Raw genomic sequence first — 21,154 nt, forward strand, 5'->3', positions numbered from 1 at the left:
ACCTGCCAACATACTTGCTCGTCTTGAACAAGAGAACAATCAAATGCAAAGGCGACTAGACCGTTTTCACGCAATCCAAAAAGCTAGGAAGCATCTAAAGGGGAAGGCGCAAGAGCGAGCCATGAAGTCTATTAATGAAATTACTGCGTTAGATGATGAAACAGATATTTCAGACTTCTCAGATTCAAGCAATGATGATTTCCAAAAATTTCTACCTACGAACATTAGACGTTGTTGTTAATGTCTACACATTATGTGCAATACATGATGTTATTGTTAATGTGTGACAAATGATGATTATGTATGTTCAACTTTTGCAACTCTAAAGATTAACTGTTTATTACTTTTGGCTAAGTTTATGTGAAATCACTTTCTCATTTTTTTCATACGTGTTCTTTGTTGCTACATTCAAGTAATGTGGGTCATGGACAAACAATGTCCTTTGCTTTGTAATGTAGGGAAAACCTTAGGAAGTGAAATGCCTCCAAATTATATTTATTGCACATTACTTGTAGGAAACTTTAATAGATTCAATACATACAGACTGATCCAAACCACATAGACCAACCGCGCATATGATTCAATAATTCGAATAATTCTTTTATATGAGTTGTTTGAGTCACGATATAATATGCACGTATCTGTGTATCTTAGTTGTAATAGTGTCCTACTTTATATAGATACATTACATAAAGACTCGTCCAAACCAGACTAACCACTCACTCACTGAAAATCCATATGGCTCACCCAACACACTCTCACAACGATATTTGGTTTGCTTAAAAATAGAGTAAAGGCCTAAAAGCCTGATCAGCCTTTGAAATGTTTCATTCAAGTTATTGGTTTGTTGTAGCATTGCTTGAAAGCTCCCTAATATTGCAATTGTGATGATCGGAAGCCATTGATGTAAAACTTGGAAGCATAGTTTTCTTCATGTAATTTTACATTGATGTTGAGAAAATGTAACTACATTTTCTACCTGCAAAGACTCCCTGAAAAGTTTGTAGGGAAACAGGGGGATAAAACTCTCTACTGTTGCTACACTCACTGCTCGTAATACTAGCATTTGGCAAGTGAGGTTGGAAAAGGCTAACACAGCTCGGCACTGTTCGGCGAAGTCATGTTCGCAGTTCTGCATGTGCTGCTCAACAACTCGACACTATTGAACCCTGTCCAGTCATATCATCCATGCTCACGTGAATAAACAGATATGCAACATTTTGCAATGCACTATTTTCAAGGATGCAAAGGACCCTTCAAAAGTGTAAGCAAATTTTTGGGGGTAAGCTGTCCATCATTGCTACACTTGATTGATGTAGTTCTGCATGTGATACTCAACATCTCGAAACTATTGAACCCTGACCACACGTACCCATCCCCACTCACGTGAATACACATATGTGCAACCCTTTGCAATGCACCGTTTTCGAAGAGGCAGAGCATCCCTGAATTGGCTATGCATTAATTTTGGGTGTGAGCTGTCCACCATTGGTACACAGATGTTGTTCGTAGTGCTACATATGCTGCTTAACAGCTTCACACTGTTCAACCCTGTCCAGTCAATACACAGATATGCCTTCTTTTGCAATGCACCGTTTTCAAGGATGCAGAGCATGGCTGAAAAGTTTATGATACATTGAACACAGCTCAGTACTGTCTCAACAAGTCATGTCAGATGAAGCACAGGAATTCTGAATAGTTTTGAACAAGACATACCAAACTGGTCAGAGAAATAAACCATAGTAGTGATCAAAGTCCCTAATTAAATATAAGCATAGACATCACTAGTTTAAATTTTAAATAGGTTATCCTTGTCCAAACTCTGATGGTCAACCAAGTGAAATATTGAGACACTAATCACAACAGGAGTCCTTTCGATCACCTCATTGGCAGTGACATCTCCTTTTTCTAAATTATTGTCTTTCGAAAATGCAACCCAGCCTTCCCCGAATCTCATTGCTTAATATGTTTTGATGGAGGGTAATAGCACAAGACATTGATGTGTGACAAATTGCTTCCCAATAATATACTTGCTTCCCATATATGTTTCCAAGCCATATTTAAGAGAACATCATAATCACATTATGTATAAAGGCTCACCATATTATGTGGCCACGAGATACCCATGAAAGAAGGATTTTTAGGCTTCAATTTTTTGGCTGCTTGGATTGCTCTCTCTCTCTTCCTCTGGACATAATCTGTAATTTTTTAAGAACAAACTTTTCTCTGACTTCATGTTTTATGGGTTTGTACATTAAGGAAGAAATGTTTGTATCATCTTCATCTAAGTTTTTGATATTTTTACCTGATGATCTTCCAATTTACAATTCTTCCTTCGTGGATATTGAATCTCAATGGCAGTCTTATCAAATATAACAATATGGAAGCTTGAATTTCCTTCATATCTAAAGACTAAAAAATAACCATAACAGATAGAATGGTATTCAACGAAATCCTGCCAACCATTACAAAACCTAATGTTGTTATCAGCTTTCTTCAATCACACTTGCCAAATTCCACCATAGGGAGCAATGACTGTAGCTACGGTGGATAGCTCAGTATTGTTAAACCCTGACCAGAAGTACCCATCCACACTCACATCAATACACATAGCAACGCAGAAAATTTTGTGCATCAATTTCGAGTGTTATTGGTCCTATTACTACATTGATGTTCGTAGTGCTGCTCAATAGCTTTGCACTGTTGAACCCTATCCAGTCATATCACCTACACGCACGTCAATACACAGCTATGCATCCTTTTGCAATGCAGCATTTTTAAAGGATGTACCTATAGCATCCCTGAGAAGTTTATGATACATTTAACACAGCTCAACATTGTCTCGTCAAATCATGTCAGATGAAGCACATTAATGTTGAATAGTCTTCACGTGAATAAATACGCAACCTCTTTTGCAGTACACATCACCAGCCCGCTACTGTAGCACAAGCTATAGCCATATGAAACAGCTACCTCAACGAATCACATGCACCAACAGACGCCACTGAACAATATACTGTCAACTCATATCATCTTTATTCACGTGAATACTTATACTCACATCCACCTGAATACTTGCCCTTGCAAAACTCCTATATAAAGTCCCATTTACATCTACCCTTGCAAAACATCTACACATACCGAAGTCCCATTTACATACATCTACCCTTGCAAAACTTCTACACATACCGATCTAAAGTCACATTTTCCAATGTCAATGCGTAATTGGATGCTACCTCGTTTTCCAAATAACTATAGAACACAAAGAGATTCTGACGAGAGGGAATACTATGCCGGATTGCAACAGGAGTAGGACTTTCGCGTGAACGAGTCCAACGCTCTGCACAATGATCTCCTGCAAATCGAAGCGCCTCTTGTCGAGCGTAGCTCGCTCACACTGCCACGACAAAACATGCACCAATATGAGCGTACAGTGACGAAAATAAAAAAAGAGAACAATCTTATGATACTTCGTAGGTCCAGGTATCATATGCTACAATTGGCGGAGGAGCAAGCCGTTGCAACAAACAGGCAACTCACTCCGGCAGAACGTAACAATGTCCTCAACTACGAGGACTACCTATCAGAATGAATGCCACTGTGGTGTATGTGTGTGTGTGTGTTATGTCTATGGTTAAGTTAATAATGTTAGTGTAAGTTATTTTATGTTTTCTGTGTTATGTCGTACGTGCTTATTGAAAAACATCATGTGTGAGAATGTTTGACTTTTATGACTTATGTGAGAATAATCTACATTACGAATAACGTGCATGCTTCTCATAATCAATAATAAGGTTTACATAGTACAAATGCAACCATACATATAACACATAGTTAAGCAAAATAGTTCTCCAACAAAATCTAATTACACCACGACACGACACGATTACTCTTCATCTGACATCTCCACGTCTGACTGATAAATGGGATCAGCAAGAAGTGATTGCATGAACTGTGCATGCTCGTACCACCCTTCCTGCACTGACTCTCGAATCTCGACTTGGGTCCGATATCGATTAAGACGTATCTTCATTCGAATATTTTCTTCTCTTATGCGGTTCAATGCTTTACGAAGTTCGTCGATGCTGTCTCTGGGCATTTGTGATGCGAGTCGCCGAGGCACTGGCAACTTAAAACCAACCAACTCATCATAAAACATTTGTTGTTCACGAAATAACCAAGCCCACTCCTGTCTCATGGTATTGTGAACGTAAGCACTATTTCGCAAATTCGGATTGATTGGATAGCTGAACTCATCTTCCAATACCCAACAACGACCCATAGCAGTGAACACATCATGAGGCTTATAGAGTTGTGGGTTGCCAGAACCAGACATTGACACTGAATACAATAACACCAAATGATCAAGTTAACAGTGTGTATCAACTGTTGCTAAATAATGTAATCCTGCATAGAATGGTACACAGCAAAGACATTCATAAAATTGTGTATTATTGCATGCTAAAAATGAAATACTAACACTAACACCAACATTTGACCATAAACAATAGACATTGTTGGTAATGTCTACACATTGTCTTCAACACTAAATGTTGTTGTAAATGTCTGACCAATGATGATTATGTGCAATACAAAATGTTGCTATAGTAAAGAAATTATTTCATTCTCTTCTCACCAACGTTTACTACAACAAATAACCAAAATCACACCAATGTACTTACTTCACATTCATTCAACCTAAAAAATCAAAATTTAGTACAATATCAAATGAAAATAACATTGCCCTAAAATTGTGATGTGAATTTTTTACCTGAGGTGATACAAATTTCAATTGAGTTTGAAGAAAGCCGCTGTTGATCCGTGGAGGAGTTCCAACTCAATTCAGCAGAAAGTCCTCAGTTTAGCAGAGAGCAAGGCACACTGAGTGGGAGAAGGTGTGCAGAAATTATAAGAGAATAACTCGACTTTACGGATATCAAGTATACTTTATAACTCGATATTACAGGAATCGAGTTACATTGAAACACTCCACCTGACACAAAGACAGTACGAAATCAGGGTTTATAACAGTATAACTAACTCAATTTTAAAATAATCGAGTTATGTAGAGATTCAAAAAAAAAAAAAATGCCAGCAGTGCGGGAAAAACCTGTGTATAACTCGATCATTGGAGTATCGAGTATTTCATATAACTCGATTTTAGGATTATCGAGTTACAAAAGAGGGGCATTTCCCTATTTAGTTTCAGAATGAGGGCACAAAGATGTTTAATTTCCGAAAAAAGGGCATTTGCCCATTTTGGCCAATAATATATAGATAATATAATTTTTATAAACGTTTGTGATGTTTATAAAAGGTTTAAGATTTACAATAAATTGTCTACTTTATATATGGTGGGCATGAATTTTGTCCTGATATTGTATCTCAAATAGCAAATAAATAAATAAAAACATTGCAATTTAATATTCTATCACACCTTCAAAACCTTTCAAAGTAGATACAAATGGCGGTGGAATTTACTTATGTAAATGATGATTTTGTGTGATTTTAGTTCATTTAAAAATTAGTTATAATAATTATTATACTTGCTTGAAAAAGCAAGTATATTAATTATGCCCCATCTCAATCTCACTAATGCCCTCTTTGCTGTTCTTGCAATTAAACTGTAATATTGCAGTTCATTGAATCACAATGTCTTGAAATTTCAAGGACCACGTTACATCAAATGTCTAGGTTGTCATTAAGAATCTAATGCTAACAATTGGTTGAACTTGGTCAATTTTGGTATTTTGTCCATGGTTGGAACCATCAACAAGGTGACTGATTGTTAAAACTGCAAAGATGGTTTCTCCATCATCATCATAATCTTATGCCTTTCAAGTCTCTAAGAATTCCTTAAGTTGAGGATTGTTTGACAGAATATTGTTTAAGTTATAATCTGTGATTAAATATGCATGTCTCATGTTTATTAAAGAAAGGCAAATTAGATGATAAGATACTCATTTGAACTAAGATGTATTGTATTTCTAATAAAGGCTGCTGGTAATAATTTATGGAATAATGTTGGTAATCTACTATAAGGTGAGTATCAAATTACTAATTCTTCCAAAAACTTGAGGAAATTGTGAATTTAATCACTTAACCATAATGCTAACCCTCCCCCTCACATGTTGGCCTAAAGTTCCCCTTAATTAGTGAGGCCCAACACGTAGGATTTTTAACATTTTAAATGGAAGGTAGTAAAAATAGGGATTAAACTCAAGATTTTCTACTCTAATACCAGGTTAAATTACTAATTCTCCCAAAAGTTTAAACTTTTAAGAAAATGGTAAATTTAATCATGTGGGGCCCAATAATTTGTGGCCCTGACCCATTTATTCATTGGGTCCAAGGCCCGAGCCGAGGAAGGTTATAGCCAAGGATAGGTAATACAGGTACAAAATAGTCTCGGGACACAGCCGAGGACGATTCGGTCCTCGGCATGTCCGAGGTCCCCCTGGAAGGAAGGACAAAATCGATATAGGAACAGTCTGGGAAAAACCTCTAAAATATCTAGGTCAATAGAGAAGGATACGCTGGGTAGTATAACGACCAAGGACAAAGGGAAAGCTGCCCTTACTGCCATTCAATACTCTGCACCTAACAGAGCTACGCTCTCCGACTTTTACAATCACCCCCAATGACTTTAGGTATGGGCTGATGGGACAAGTATCAGTCTTGGAAAAATCGACCCTACACGTGGACGAAGGATAAGGAGCACAGGCTAATATAAAAGGAAAAGCAAGCAATCCAGAGAAGGGGCTAGGAAAAATGGCCAAAAACCAGAGCCTCCCAGCCCGCCTCCAGGAGAAAGACTCCTAGGGCGAACACGATTTAAATTATGTATGAACACCACGAAAAACCCACCGTCTGGTGACCATGGCCTAGCCTTTCAAACTCACGCTCTACAAATGATATTGTTTGGGTCTTTTTACGTGCGAACCCAATATCGTTTTGGGTCGTCACAAATCGTGTCCTTACAATTGGCGCCGTCTGTGGGGAAGGCTTGTGTGTTGGCACAGGGGGTAGGTCGAGGCTGTCCCCTTGTCATTTCTAAACAGCCGGTTGTAGTGTCCTAGCGTAAAGTTCCGCTAGGGGCTATGTTTCTTTACTAGGGGCTGCGCTTCGTAGCGTCAGCAGCACGAATGGTTCTAGGGGCTTAGCCGAGTAGCTAATTCCCCTTAAACCAAGGTCCCATGCCGTAGCCGAGGGGTTACTTCCCCCAACTACTTATCAATATCAAGTTTTGGACAGAACTAAGGTATTGCATGGTCCTCGGACTCAAACCTATGGGGAAACCAACTACTTATCAATATCAAGTTTTGGACAGAACCAAGGTATTGCATGGTCCTCGGACTCAAACCTATGGGGAAACCAACTACTTAAAAATCAAGTTTTGGACAGAACCAAGGTATTGCATGGTCCTCGGACTCAAACCTATGGGGAAACCAACTACTTATCAATATCAAGTTTTGGACAGAACCAAGGTATTGCATGGTCCTCGGACTCAAACCTATGGGGAAACCAACTACTTAGAAATCAAGTTTTTGACAGAACCAAGGTATTGCATGGTCCTCGGACTCAAACCTATGGGGGAAACCAACTACTTAGAAATCAAGTTTTGGACAGAACCAAGGTATTGCATGGTCCTCGGACTCAAACCTATGGAAAGGTCAGCTACTTAAGAAGAATTCTAAGTTGCTCAATCCTCGGATCAAATACCAGGAGAGGTTAAGGCTATGAAAATTATTAGGAAGATGATGAAACACCTTATTACTCAGCAACCTGCAGGTGCTGTTCATTTTTGGGTTACATGTCCTCGGATGATTACCTCCTACACCGCACCGAGCCTTCAGCTGTTATCTCGGCGGTTTTGAGGTATGTATCGTTTTCTCAGGTCGGCATTATTGTGCCAAACAGTTCTATTAAGTTCATAATAATGTCTTTTTTCTTAGCAAGGGTTTCGACCCTAAGTATCATTTGTTCAAGTTGGCATTATTGTGCCAAACAGCTCTATTAAGTTCATAATAATATCTTTTTCTTTCCTTTTTAGTAAAGTTTTCTGCCCTAAGTATCATGTGTTCAAATCGGCATTATTATGCCGGATAGTTTCAATAAGCACAGGACAAGGTCTTTTTATTAATTGGGATTTCGGCCCTAAATATCATTTATAGTATAAAAATAAAAAAGAAGTCGCAAAGTAGTGCGTCTATTTACGACATAACCATTTAAAAAAAAAAAAGATAGAATATACGAAATAAAGCAATGATGACTTTTATTAATGTAAAGGGGTATTACAGTGTACAAAGAAGGACTTAAACAAGCCTATATAGAAAACGAGTTACAAAAAAAAAAAAAAAAAAAAAAAAACAAAAACAAAAACAACAAACAAACAAAACAACAACAAACGAACAGCCAAAAATCTTTTTAAACTCTGCTCCCAAGTCTTTCCAAATTCTGCCCCATTAGCATCCATATTGAGAGAAGGACCTTCCTTGGTGGGAGAGGAGAAGAAGAGGAAGAAGGAAAAGCACCAGGATGGATCTGGTGGTGGAAAGAAGAAGAAAGAGAGGCAAAATGAGGTACTAGTGAAGGAAGAGAGGAAGAAGCAGGGATACTTTGTCCCTGCGTCAGTCTTGACTCCTAACACGCTGGTGCCATGTTAGCTATGCTCATGAGAGAGCGGCTGGTACTGATAATGGGTGACCCTAGCTCAGTCATGCCAAAATTTTGACGCGACGAGCCCCTGCTTTGGATTTTGGCTGAAAGAAGGATGAGAAGTATCTTGAGTCTCTGTCATCCCTACCCTGACCGAGCCATTTTGAGCTTCACAAGAACGTAGCATTTTTGGGAAGGGTATGGTCTCTTCATTCCCGCTCCTATCTTGGACGTATCACAGTTTAAGGTGTAAGCGGGCAGGTAAGGGAAACTCTGGGGGAGGCTAAGGGTTTTCAGACTGTAAAAGGATTGAAAGGTCTCTATGTAAGGGAGATAACCTCTTACCTTTCTTCTTATATGAAGGGCAAAACGGGAGGTATTTAATCTGTCCAGATTTCTAAGAAAATCTGTAAACGAGAATGTACCCGTTCCACTTCCCCACATCGTCAATAACCGTCGAATTTAAATGGTCTCGTAAAGGGAAATCATTAAAGACGCGTTTTGGATAATCAAACGGCAAGAACGCATTGTGAATGAATTCAGAGGAATGATATCGTAGCCCGGTATGTTTCCTGGGTAGATGAAGAGACACCAACATTAATGAAGGACAGAGTTAAACGAGCCGTAATAAAGGCTTGGCATTACCAAAACCCTCCTCTCCGACCAAGAGGTCGGACAGCAGGATTTTGAGGGGCTATTGTGGGGCCCAATAATTTGTGGCCCTGGCCCATTTATTCATTGGGTCCAAGGCCCGAGCCGAGGAAGGTTATAGCCAAGGATAAGTAATACAGGTACAAAATAGTCTCGGGACACAGCCGAGGACGATTTGGTCCTCGGCATGTCCGAGGTCCCCCTGGAAGGAAGGACAAAATCGGTATAGGAACAGTCTGGGAAAAACCTCTAAAATATCTAGGTCAATAGAGAAGAGTACACTGGGTAGTATAACGACTAAGGACAAAGGGAAAGCTGCCCTTACTGCCATTCAATACTCTGCACCTGACAGAGCTACGCTCTCCGACTTTTACAACCACCCCCATCGACTTTGGGTATGGGCTGATGGGACAAGTATCAGTCTTAGAAAAATCGACCCTATTCGTGGACGAAGGATAAGGAGCACAGGCTAATATAAAAGGAAAAGCAAGCAATCCAGAGAAGGGGCTGGGAAAAATGACCAAAAACCAGAGCCTCCCAGCCTGCCTCCAGGAGAAAGACTCCTAGGGCGAACACGATTTAAATTATGTATGAACACCACAAAAAACCCACCGTCTGGTGACCATGGCCTAGCCTTTCAAACCCACGCTCTACAAATGATATTGTTTGGGTTTTTTTACGTGCGAACCCAATATCATTTTGGGTCTTCACAAATCGTGTCCTTACAAATCACTTAGCCATAATTCTAACAGTAAGAATGGAAATGGTGAATTTGATCACTTAACCATAATTTTAACCCTATCCCTCACATGTAGACCTAAAGTTCCCCTTAATAAGTGAGGGCCCAACACGTGAGATTTTTAATATTTTAAATGGGAGATAGAGTAAAGACAGGGATCAAACTCAAGATTTCCTACTATAATACCATGTTAAATTATTAATTCTCTTAAAAGTTTAAACTTTTAAGAAATGGTAAATTTAGTCGCTTAGCCATAATTCTAACCGTAAGAATTGAGGAAACAATGAATTTGTTTCCTGGTTGAAAAATTCAAACATGATTTAGGTTAAATCTGAAGAATAAATGGCAGAGGTACAGAGATTTGACCTAGTTGAAATACATTATACTGCTTATATTCACATTAAAATATAGAATTGAGTCAAGTTAAATGGTTTTTTCAATTCAACCTAACTCAACTCATCAAATGGGTAGAACCCAACCCAATCAAATTTACCAATTAATTATAAATAATAATTTGATGTTTTATTAACTAATTAGCAAAATTACACTATCCAATATCGAGCATGTTATATATATATATATATATATTTATTTATTTATTTATTTACAGTGAGTCTCTTACTTTCAAAGCTTATTCATGAACATATGCTCATTTAGAAGTGAGTATAAACTTGGGCTTAAATTTGACTTATTTCTTAATTTTTATATATGTAAGTTTTTTCTCATGCCAAGCTCAAACTGTTCATGACAATGTGATAGTTACATTCCAAAAAAAACTCTAAACTTAGTTAATAGGAGTGTGCATGAGTCTAGTTGGTTCAAGTTAAATGATTTTTTCAATCCAGCCTAACTCAACTCATCAAATTAGTAGAACCCAATTCAACCCAATCCACATGGGTCAGTTTAGTCAATTAGTTATGCATCATATTTTATGCTTTGTGGAAAATTAGACTTTTACCAATTGATTCTCCAAAAAAAAAAAAAAAACACTTTTTTCAATAAATTATTGCAGTTGATATTATATACTTAAATTAAATTCCAAAATTTTCAAAATACCAAAAATTTCAATATTATATACTTAAATTAAAATTAGGATAATAAAATAAACTTATATGCATGATGGATTGTGTTAAGTTAGATGAATTGAAAACACTGTCAATCCAAACTAACCCCATATCACTCAAAATAAAATTCTAACCCAATCAGCCCACGAAAACCAACCCGAGACGAGATTGGATCGGTTTTGTAGAGTTGTTGGATTTGTTGCACACCTCAAACGGGCTTTTTAAGTCCAATCCAGTCTAACCCAAAAGCCCATTAAGAACCAAAAATTTGCAGCACCCACGCCCTAACAAGTAACGACAACGGTTTGTCTGTATAATTCTTCAAAACTCTAAACCCTCTGAAAAACCCTAAGGTCCCGCCGGAAACCCAAAAAAAAAAAAAAAAAAGCAATCAAACAAAGAGCTTTTTACTAAAACCCTAACGAGAAAAACTTTTCCTTCACTTTCTCGGGCATTTTCTCAGCTACCAAAAGCATTTTAGGCAGCTCAATCTATATCAAAATGAAGAAGAAAGTGTCGGCAGCTCCAAGAGGAGGAGGAGGAGGAGGAAGAGGAAGAGGAGGTAGAGGAAGAGGAGGGGCAAGAAAGGACGAGAAGTTTTCGGAGGATTCGTTTTTCATGGCGGAATCGAAGAAGCGGCGGAAGATTTCGGACGATGCCGACGTGATAGACAGCGGCGAGTCGGACGATGAGAGGGGCTATGGATTCCGCGGCGGTTCCGATGGGGAAGATGACGGCGGCGAAGTTGAGACCGCCGACGAGGTGAGGCAGCGCGTGGCTATGGCACAGTTGGATAAGTATCGTAGAATTGCTAAGGAAGAAGAGGACGAAGACGATGAGGACGACAGCGATGAAGGGATCGATAGGGTAGGCGAGAAGGAAGGCCTCAGGGACTCGCTTGTGGCGAAAATTTTGCAGCAGGAGCAGCTGGAAGAGAGTGGCCGTGTTCGCCGAGCTATGGCCTCTAGGTATTGTATTGCTTTTTCATTAGTGTCTATTGGTTTTAGCGGGTTTTGTTTAGTAAAATTTATAGCATTTGGTTCTGAATTGGGTGCTAATTCAATTAGAAAATGGCGGCCTTAATACTTGTATTCTGAACAATATGATTGATTTTGAGTTAAGAATGTTTATTTATGAGAATATGTAGAACATGTATGTATGATCTACAATGCAATTCAGGGTACAAAAGCCGGAAGCTACTGGTGGGTTCAAAGTGTTATTGAAGCACAAACAATCTGTGACTGCTGTGGCATTGTCAGAGGATGACTCGAGGGGCTTTTCAGCTTCCAAGGATGGCAACATTTTGCATTGGGATGTAGAAAGTGGGAAACGCGAAAAATACCAATGGCCTAGTGATGATGTAATAAGGTCCCATGGAGCCAAGGATCCACAAGGTTCAGCTAAGAAGCATAGTAGAAATGTTTTAGCACTAGCTGTTAGCTCTGACGGTCGGTATTTGGCTACTGGAGGATTAGATCGCCATGTTCATTTGTGGGATACCCGTACACGAGACCATATTCAGGTAAATCTAGTTTATTACTTTTTTTTTTTTTGGAAAAAAATGTGTGATGATTCAAAACTAATTGTGGTTTTTGTTTAAACAATTACTTTGATTGGGTTTAACTGTGGAATGTCAGCGACCTATCAGAACATGCGACATTTAGTGACAGACAATAGAGAGCCTCTGCTGAATAAACAGGGTCTTAGAATTAAAGGGGTTATTCTACATTCTGGGTTATTTTGTATGGTACCAAAGTTCACTTAATCTGGGTTATTTTGTGCCAAAAAGATGTAAAAAAAAGTACTGTACCCCACTGCCTGAGACTTGCACACCCCTGGTCAAATCAGCCAAGCTGGTCCAGTCCCACTTGTTGACAATTGAGCTACAAGCCTCTTGGCTTGAAGATGCCCAGATATTTTGCACACTGAAATGCTTAGATTCATAATTATGATCTGTCTATTAATATTGACAAGATCTTTGAATAATTTCTCAAATGGCAGACATCCTGAACAGGTGACGGACTGCTGAGTTTTGAGAGGATTCTCCTTATGGCCTATCTATGTTTGCAAGTTGAACTTCAAAATTTTGTATCTAATATAAATTTTTTATTTCCTGACGCTGTTAGGGCAACATTTAAAACCTGAAGTTTATGGATCTTATGTACTATTCTTAATTGTCTGTGGTGTGTTTAACAGGCCTTTCCAGGTCACAGAGGAGCTGTATCATGTTTAACCTTTAGGCAAGGGACTTCAGAACTTTTCTCTGGTTCATTTGATCGAACAGTCAAGAAAGTTAATAAATTTGAAGTCATCAAGTTTTTGGTACACATGTCATATCTATATAGGTTAATAATGTGATATTTTAAGAAAAAGTTTTGCTTTCAAACCCAAAAAAGTAAATAAATTTGGAATAAATAAATTTGGAACAAATAAGCTCTTGATGGACATGGTATATTGGTATTTCTATATATTGTTTGTACTGTGATATTCTAAGATAAGGTTTTGCTTTTAATACATACAAAAGTCATCATGCTAATTAAGGATGTTATAAATGCTTTTTCTGGAGAGAATGGTGAATTTGATTTTATAAAATACTAAAAATATAGTGGAAAATGAGGGTGAGAAGAAGCTATACCCTAACAAAACAGTCATGGAAATGCATTCTGATTAGGCCAGCAGCTATGCCAGGATTCCTTGACACAGCTTTGTTCACAGCTTTTCTCACAATTGCTTCTGCAGAAGGACAACTTGTCTTATAAAAGCCCACTTTGAGTGATGCTGATGAGACAGAAGCCATGGTACATATGCTAATTAGAAAGAAAACCAAGCACAAGTGTAGTGTTGCCATCTTCATTGTACAACCCAAAAGACCTTAATTTGTGTGAAGCAAAGAAAGAGTAAGGAACAATAAAGAAGGTAGTTAAGAACAAAGCAAGAAATGGATTGTGTGCTACAAAGAAATTAAAATAATGTGAGAGGAAGATAGTGAAATGAGGTCAGTGTTGTTAAAAGTGCGCTTAAGCGCAAAGCCCTTGGGGCTTTTTTCCTCTAAAGCGAAGCTCCCTCTCAAAAGCGCGCTTTAAGCGCGCTTTTTTGAGCTTTTTTATTAAGCGCAAGGCGCGCTTTTTTGAGCTTTTCGTATATTTTTTTTTAAAAAGTCCTGATTTGATTCTTAGCCATTAGATCTAAATATTTTTATATAAGCCATTGATCTAATATATAAAAACTAATAGTATGGTGTGCTACCATACACCTAAGCCTATCTCTTTAGATATTTTTTAACTTTTAACCACAACCAATCAAAGTCTCAAACACACAAACAAACACATCAGATTCAGACACTCCCAACCCCACGCTCAAACAAACACAAACAAACAAATCAGACACTCCCAACCCCACTGCCAACCCCACTGCTCCCTCCCAATCACAGTGCTCTCTCGGTATCAAGCTCAAAGATTCAAAGGTACGTCTCTCTCTCTCTCTTTTATATTCTTCCTTTTTAAACCTTTCTTTTTTTTTACTCTTTTTGAAACCCAGACCTCAATCTTCTTCTCTTCCTCTTTCTCTCTTTTTTTTTCCCCTCATTCTGAAACCCACGACACAGTCATAACTCCTCTTTCTTCTTTTGTTTTTTTTTTCTTTTCTTAAACCTGTTCCATTCTCTCTCTGTCCTCATTTTGAAACCCACGACCCAGTCACACAGCTCCTCTGTTTCTTTTTCTTTTTTTTTTCTTAAACTTGTTCCATTTTTTTCCTTCATTAATGAAACCCGAAGCTCCTCTCTTTCTTAGTTGGGTCATTCATGAAAATAAAAATGTATGAATGTATGAAATTATTTATGTGTTAATTGTTTGGTAACTTACTTTAATATATGTCAACATAGCACTTAGACTCATATTGAATTTTTCTTAAATTTTGTTAAGTGATTAAATTATTAACTAATGTTAGTAATTAGTTATAGGGCATTAATGCATTATGGCTACTGGAGATTCAAATTCAAGAAAAGATATTGCATGGAAGTATGCGTATCTAGCTAATCAAAACAATAAAAATGATTTAACTTGCAATTTCTGTGGGAAAGTTGCAAAAGGAGGGGCTTATAGACTTAAGCAACACTTGGTTGGAGGTTATAGAGCTATTGTTGGCTGTCAAAAGTGCCCTGAACATGTGAAGGAAGAAGTTAATCAATATATGCTGAGAAAAAAAACAGAAAAAGAGCAAGTAAATTTGATGGCTGAATTTGATGATATGGCTTTTGATGAAGAGGAGGATGAGGTTGCTGAAATTGATGGTCGTGGAAAACGAGTGCAAAATGTAGGTGGCAGTGGCACTAGTAAAAAGAAGCCAAGGCATGTAGGTCCTATGGATGCATTTGTCTCTCCTCCTAAATCAGCACAAATAGGAAAGAGTGGAAAGGGGGTCCAAACAACAATTAATGATGCTTACAAGAAAGAGTTAAGAGAAAAGGCTTGTGTTGATATAGCAAGGTGGATGTATGAAGCAGCAATTCCATTCAATGCTGTTAATTATGATAGTTTCAATGCTGCAATTCAATCCATTGGACGATATGGAATTGGTATGAAGCCTCCAAGTTACCATGAAGTGAGAGTTCCTTTATTGAAAAAGGAAGTGGTCCACACCAATGATATAATGAAGAGCCATAAAGAAGAATAGGCAAGAACTGGATGTTCTATTATGTCTGATGGATGGAAAGATAAAAGTCATAGATCTTTGATAAATTTTTTGGTAAATTGCTCTAAGGGAAGCATGTTTATCGAGTGTATTGATGCGTCTTCATATATGAAGACCGGAGAAAGGATGTTTCAACTACTTGATAACATGGTGGAGAAAATTGGAGAAGACAAAGTTGTACAAGTTATAACTGATAATGACTCAAGTTATGTGATGGCAGGTAAGAAGTTATATATAGAACTATATATCTTAATCTCATGAAATTAGAAAATAGTATTCATATTTTATTTTTATTTTTTTCTTAATTGTTACTAATTGTCATACTTATATTTTTACATTATTAGGACGATTATTGGAGGCAAAAAGACCTCATTTGTATTGGACCCCATGTGCTGCCCATTGTTTGGATTTGATGTTGGAAGACATTGCAAAGCTTCCTACAATCATGAGAACAATAAAAAGGGCAATTGAGCTTACTGGGTATATATATAATCGTACTGGTCTCATAAACATGATGAGACAGTTTACAGGGCAAAGGAACTTGCTTAGGCCCGCTAAAACTCGATTTGCTACATCCTTTCTCACATTATCAAGTATACATAAGCAAAAGGAAAGCTTGAGAAAGATGTTTACTTCAGAGGATTGGACCCGTAGTAAGTGGGCAAAGGAGCTAACGGGAAAAAGGGTGGCTCAAACAATTCTAATGGCTACATTTTGGAACACTGTTGTCTATAGCCTTAAAGTGTCAGGTCCTATTGTTCGTGTGCTTCGATTGGTTGATGGAGAGAAAAGGCCTGCCATGGGATACATTTATGAGGCTATGGATCGAGTTAAAGAAGCAATTGAAAAATCTTTTAATGGAAGGGAAGAAAGATACAAAGAAATCTTTGAAATAATAGATCGAAGGTGGGATTGTCAACTCCACCGGCCTTTGCATGCGGCTGGCTATTTCTTGAATCCAGAATTTTTTTATGATAATCGCTCTGAAATTGAGCGAGATGAAGAGGTGATGGCTGGCCTATACAAATGCATACAAAGGTTGGTTCCAAACATTAATCAACAAGATAAGATTCTTGAAGAGTTGACATCATATAAGAGAGAAGAGGGTCTCTTTGGGTTGGAAATGGCTAAGAGGCAAAGAAAGAAAAAGGCACCAGGTATTTGCTTTGTTAGCTTTTGCCTTTTGTTAGTTGTTACTTATTAGTTTGCCCATTTTATTAAATGGAAAAATTATTTAGTTCTTATAAAGTTTGAGTTAAGGGTTAAGATTTAAGAGTTAAGACCATTTTTTATTTTCCTTAACAGCTGATTGGTGGTCTGCTTATGGAGCTTCAACTCCAAGTTTACAGCAATTTGCTGTAAAAGTTCTTAGCCTAACTTGTAGTTCATCAGGGTGCGAGCGGAATTGGAGTATGTTTGAACATGTGAGTGACTAAAAAGTTAGGGACTTAATTGTGAAATTTATTTCATGATTTAATTATCATGATATCGTCATTTATGCATATTAATATATGGCTATATGGATTGTGTAGGTGCATAGCAAGAAAAGAAATAGGTTAGCACAATCCCGGATGAATGATTTGGTATATATCAAGTACAATAGAGCCTTGAAGCGAAGATATAATTTGCGTGACACAATTGATCCAATCTCCTTGAAAGATGTAGATGATAGCAATGAGTGGTTGATTGGAAGAGTAGAAGAGGATGAAGTAGAAGAATTTGCTGAAGATGATCTTGTGTTTAATGATGATATTTTGACATGGGGCAATGTTACTAGAGCTTTTGGAGTTGAAGAAGAAAGATTCAACTTCAGATCAAGAATGGGACCATTAGGACAAGCTACAGGTTCAAGTTCTAGTTCACATCATGCTCCTCATGATGGAGATGAAGAGGATGAGGAAAATGATGAGGGCTACAAATCTTGTGATGAAAATGATGATGGTCCCTTGCTTGATGAGGATGATGATGATTATGTAGATTAGGATTTCATTGCCTATTTGCATTGATTTTGTTAGGCAAAGATATTTTGTTAGGCAAAGATAACATTACTTAACATTCTAGTACTTTTTAGCCTTTGCCTTTTTGGTTCTATACTTCTATTTTGATTCAACCATGTTTTGTAATTATGACCATCAAAAATCATGGTTGCATATATTTTGTAAAGCACAATAGAATTATGTAAATGTCATATAAATTATATAAAATGTTTTATTGTAATTTATATGATTAATTGATCACTTGATTGTTGTATTGATCATTAATAATTTTTTTTTTTAATTTATTAAATTTTTTTTTTAAATGTGCGCTTCACATCGATCAGGCGCGCGCTTGCGCTTTGCGCTTTGCGCCTAGGCTCTAGGAGGCCTTTGCGCTTAAGTGCGCTCAGCGCTTTTAACAACATTGGTCATGACTAAAAATCTCCATGACAAATATTCTCATCTTTAAAATGAGTTCCCTCCTAAACGGCACACATTTAGGGGTATGCTTAACAATTTAGTTTCATACATCAATATTTTATATTACTGTCTAAATGGACATATTCAAAAAGTCTATTTGCATGTAGTAAAATAAAAATTAAAGTATCCAATTACGTAGGAAAAAGATATGAAGTAATCAAGCTAGTTTTGTATTTTTTTTTTTTTTTTTTTTAATTTATAAAGAGAGTGTGTAGGTAAAGATATAACTTTTGTGTCATAATTTTTAAGTAATTGTGATGGAGAAAATGTGATGAATTCACATAAAAATGATTATCCACCGCTCCATCAAGTTGTGCTATAGTTGAATAACTTTTTTCCTAAAATGGTATTTCATATTTATATTACAAATAAAAATAAATAAATAAAGCTCTTAACTTTTAAAATGTTACTTTAGTATGATTGAAGCCACCTTAAAAATGAATAAATAAAGTAATTAACAAATGGACAAAAATGATAAGTGTAATTGAAGACCAAACAGACAAGTTTGACCAAGTCATTCATTCTAGCTAGCTGTCTTGGCTAAGTAACACATGTATCAAATCCCACAGAAACATGACCTTCCCAGAAATTTAATCGAATAAAAAACTATTTGCTCATGAAATGCCTGTTACCAACTAGCTGCAGAAACTATAATAAAACAAGGCAGTCTAAGCAAAATCAGTAACGCGTTTGTGCTCTGTATAACGTTAGCACCATATATAGTGATACTTTTCTCATTCATAAAAAAATAAAATAAAAATAGTGATACTTTTCTCTCCCTTGGCCTCCATCCTTCATTTGAATTCTAATCTGAATGGGTTCTTTTAAATTTTAGATGAGGTTTAGACTTTCTTATCTTTTACCTTTTCATTTTCAAAGATATCAACTGGCAATGATGATCATGTCTGAAAAAGCTACTTGAGAAATTCTCATGTAGGGTCCCCAAATAACAAAAAACAAACAAATAATAAATAATTTTTTTCATTCTGAAGGGAAAATACAAGTTGGGATTTGTCTGTATAAAATGAGTTCCTTGCTTAATTTCTAAATAAAAAAGAAGGGGTTACAATTGAGAAACCAATAATGATTGAGAGGTCTCAAAAGTATTAGGGACCTCACAACGCTTCCTCTAGTGATTTGGTTATAACCAAAACTAAATCCCACCAAGATCTTAAGATAGCATTCGGTAATGGGTGTCGAATAATTGTTGGTAAATCAAACTCGTTGCTCTCTAGGACTTGAATGAACCTTTAAACTTTTGTTATACTAGACCACTTCTAATGGTCGTCCATGGCGATATAGTTGGAAATTTAGTTTCATCATCAATACTAATACCTAAATTGATCGATTTAATGAATTTATTTGCATATGGTAAAAAATTTAGTATGATAGTACCTCAATGAATTTATTTGTATATAGTAAAGAATTTAACGTATTAGATCCCATTTAAGATGACCCTTAGCACAAATTAACCATAAAGTTATCTTCAAAAAAGAAAATTCATGCACAAAGGCATAATGACAAGCTGCAAAAAAAAAAACAAAAAAACAAAAAAAACAAAAACAAAAACAAAAACAAAAACAAAAAACAAAACAAAACAACTAGTAGGTTGGTTCAAACACTCAACATTTCTTTCACCTTCCAGTCAAAAAACAAACCGTTTCTATCACCTTGCTTCATAATGTGGCTTTTTCCCCCATTTGACGAGCACACACGGGATCATAGCACAATCCAAGTAAATTAAATTCACCAAGCAGCCTATGACTGGTCATCTTTGCTTCGAGTAGAAGGTAATCTTTAGATAAATATTCATCTAAAAACAATCTTCATTTAGAAAAAAAAGGCAATGGCCAATTCTCGATTGTGTTAAAAAGAAACCTTAGGAGAATATAACTATAACATATTTGCATCCCAAACCCAATAGGTTGCAGGGACTAATACCACAAAGAGATAAGATTCACGAAGTTCCTTCGAGTAAAAAGTAAAATTTTGATTTGAAATATTCTTGAAATGAAATTCTTCAATTGGAATAACTATGCAAGTAACTAAATCTACGTTGAGTTGGAAAGAAACCAGGTTAAATTATTAAATTCATCATTTTCTAATAGTCTAAGTTTTTTAAATTACTGATAATTTATCATGGTATCAAGAGTGATCAAGAGTGATCCTAGGTGGGAAATCCTATCTGCTATCTCTATTAAAATTGAAGTTTTAACACATTTGCAACCCAAACTACCTTTTTGGACTAAAGTTGAAAATTTGAACATATTTGCATCCCAAACTACTCTACATTATTAAGGACGACCTATTCACAAATTTAGAAAGCTCATGCCGTGTGCTACAAAAGAGAAACCCAAAGCCTAGAAATCCTCAACCATGAGTAAAAAGATGAAAGAGAATTATTATTTACGGTGTTATTAATGTCATAGAGCATATCAAGAATTAAAGCCACTGATCAGTCATCCCAGTGTGTTGCTGCAAAGATAAAATCTTCAAATGGGCCCTTGTAATCTTGGAAGTAGCTCATGGAAGATATTTAGAATAGAAGAGTCCAGGCGGCCTAAAGCTAATTATGTAGTCACGTTAGTAAGTCATCTACTAGATGTAGAGTCTAGGGGTAAGTCTATTTAAAAAACTCTATATATTACTTTTATGTTTGTGTGTTCTAATAAGTATTATTGTTTTCTCAAAAAAAAAAAATATATGAATGTTTATCCCACATCGGTTGTGTGTGTTAGAGTTTCAGTCCTTATAACCCATGCTACTGATACAAAGATTAAGCCCTTTTTGTAGTGGTACTCTGGTTATGTAATGTATTATAAACTTATTCAAAAAACTCTATATATTATTTTCGTGTTTGCATGTTCTAATAAATATTATTGTTTCCTTAAAAA

At 36.6% G+C, this 21,154-nt stretch overlaps 3 protein-coding genes across 3 annotated transcripts in view; 2 read left to right on the forward strand and 1 right to left on the reverse strand.

The window, feature by feature from the left end:
* Positions 1 to 14,108, reverse strand: part of LOC126716655 (peroxidase 5-like) — a 93,984-nt gene extending 79,876 nt beyond the window's left edge. Inside the window, exon 1 of the mRNA XM_050417585.1 lies at positions 13,748 to 14,108. Within this exon, the coding sequence (XP_050273542.1) occupies positions 13,748 to 13,966 (219 nt within the window). The 5' untranslated portion in view covers positions 13,967 to 14,108. The remainder of the gene's footprint in view (positions 1 to 13,747) is intronic.
* LOC126716649 (U3 snoRNP-associated protein-like EMB2271) overlaps positions 11,426 to 21,154 on the forward strand; it is an 86,788-nt gene continuing 77,059 nt past the window's right edge. Inside the window, exon 1 of the mRNA XM_050417569.1 lies at positions 11,426 to 11,674. Coding sequence (XP_050273526.1) covers positions 11,614 to 11,674 — 61 coding nt within the window. The 5' untranslated portion in view covers positions 11,426 to 11,613. The remainder of the gene's footprint in view (positions 11,675 to 21,154) is intronic.
* On the forward strand, positions 15,790 to 17,786 carry LOC126720011 (uncharacterized). The gene is made up of 4 exons (XM_050422497.1): positions 15,790 to 16,024; positions 16,149 to 16,961; positions 17,110 to 17,228; positions 17,337 to 17,786. The coding sequence occupies exons 1-4, from the start codon at positions 15,808 to 15,810 to the stop codon at positions 17,784 to 17,786; spliced, it is 1,599 nt and encodes a 532-aa protein (XP_050278454.1). The 5' UTR covers positions 15,790 to 15,807.

The sequence above is a fragment of the Quercus robur genome, chromosome 3, assembly GCF_932294415.1.
Source record: "Quercus robur chromosome 3, dhQueRobu3.1, whole genome shotgun sequence".
In the NCBI taxonomy this organism is placed as follows: Eukaryota; Viridiplantae; Streptophyta; class Magnoliopsida; order Fagales; family Fagaceae; genus Quercus; species Quercus robur.

What these genes read in the sequence shown, in the direction of transcription:
- LOC126720011 (XM_050422497.1), top strand. Translation starts at nt 15,808, where the DNA reads ATGTCTGATGGATGGAAAGATAAAAGTCATAGATCTTTGATAAATTTT. An exon ending in CTCAAGTTATGTGATGGCAG is followed by an intron (nt 16,025 to 16,148) that starts GTAAGAAGTTAT and finishes TTACATTATTAG; the next exon opens with GACGATTATTGGAGGCAAAA. An exon ending in AAGAAAGAAAAAGGCACCAG is followed by an intron (nt 16,962 to 17,109) that starts GTATTTGCTTTG and finishes TTTCCTTAACAG; the next exon opens with CTGATTGGTGGTCTGCTTAT.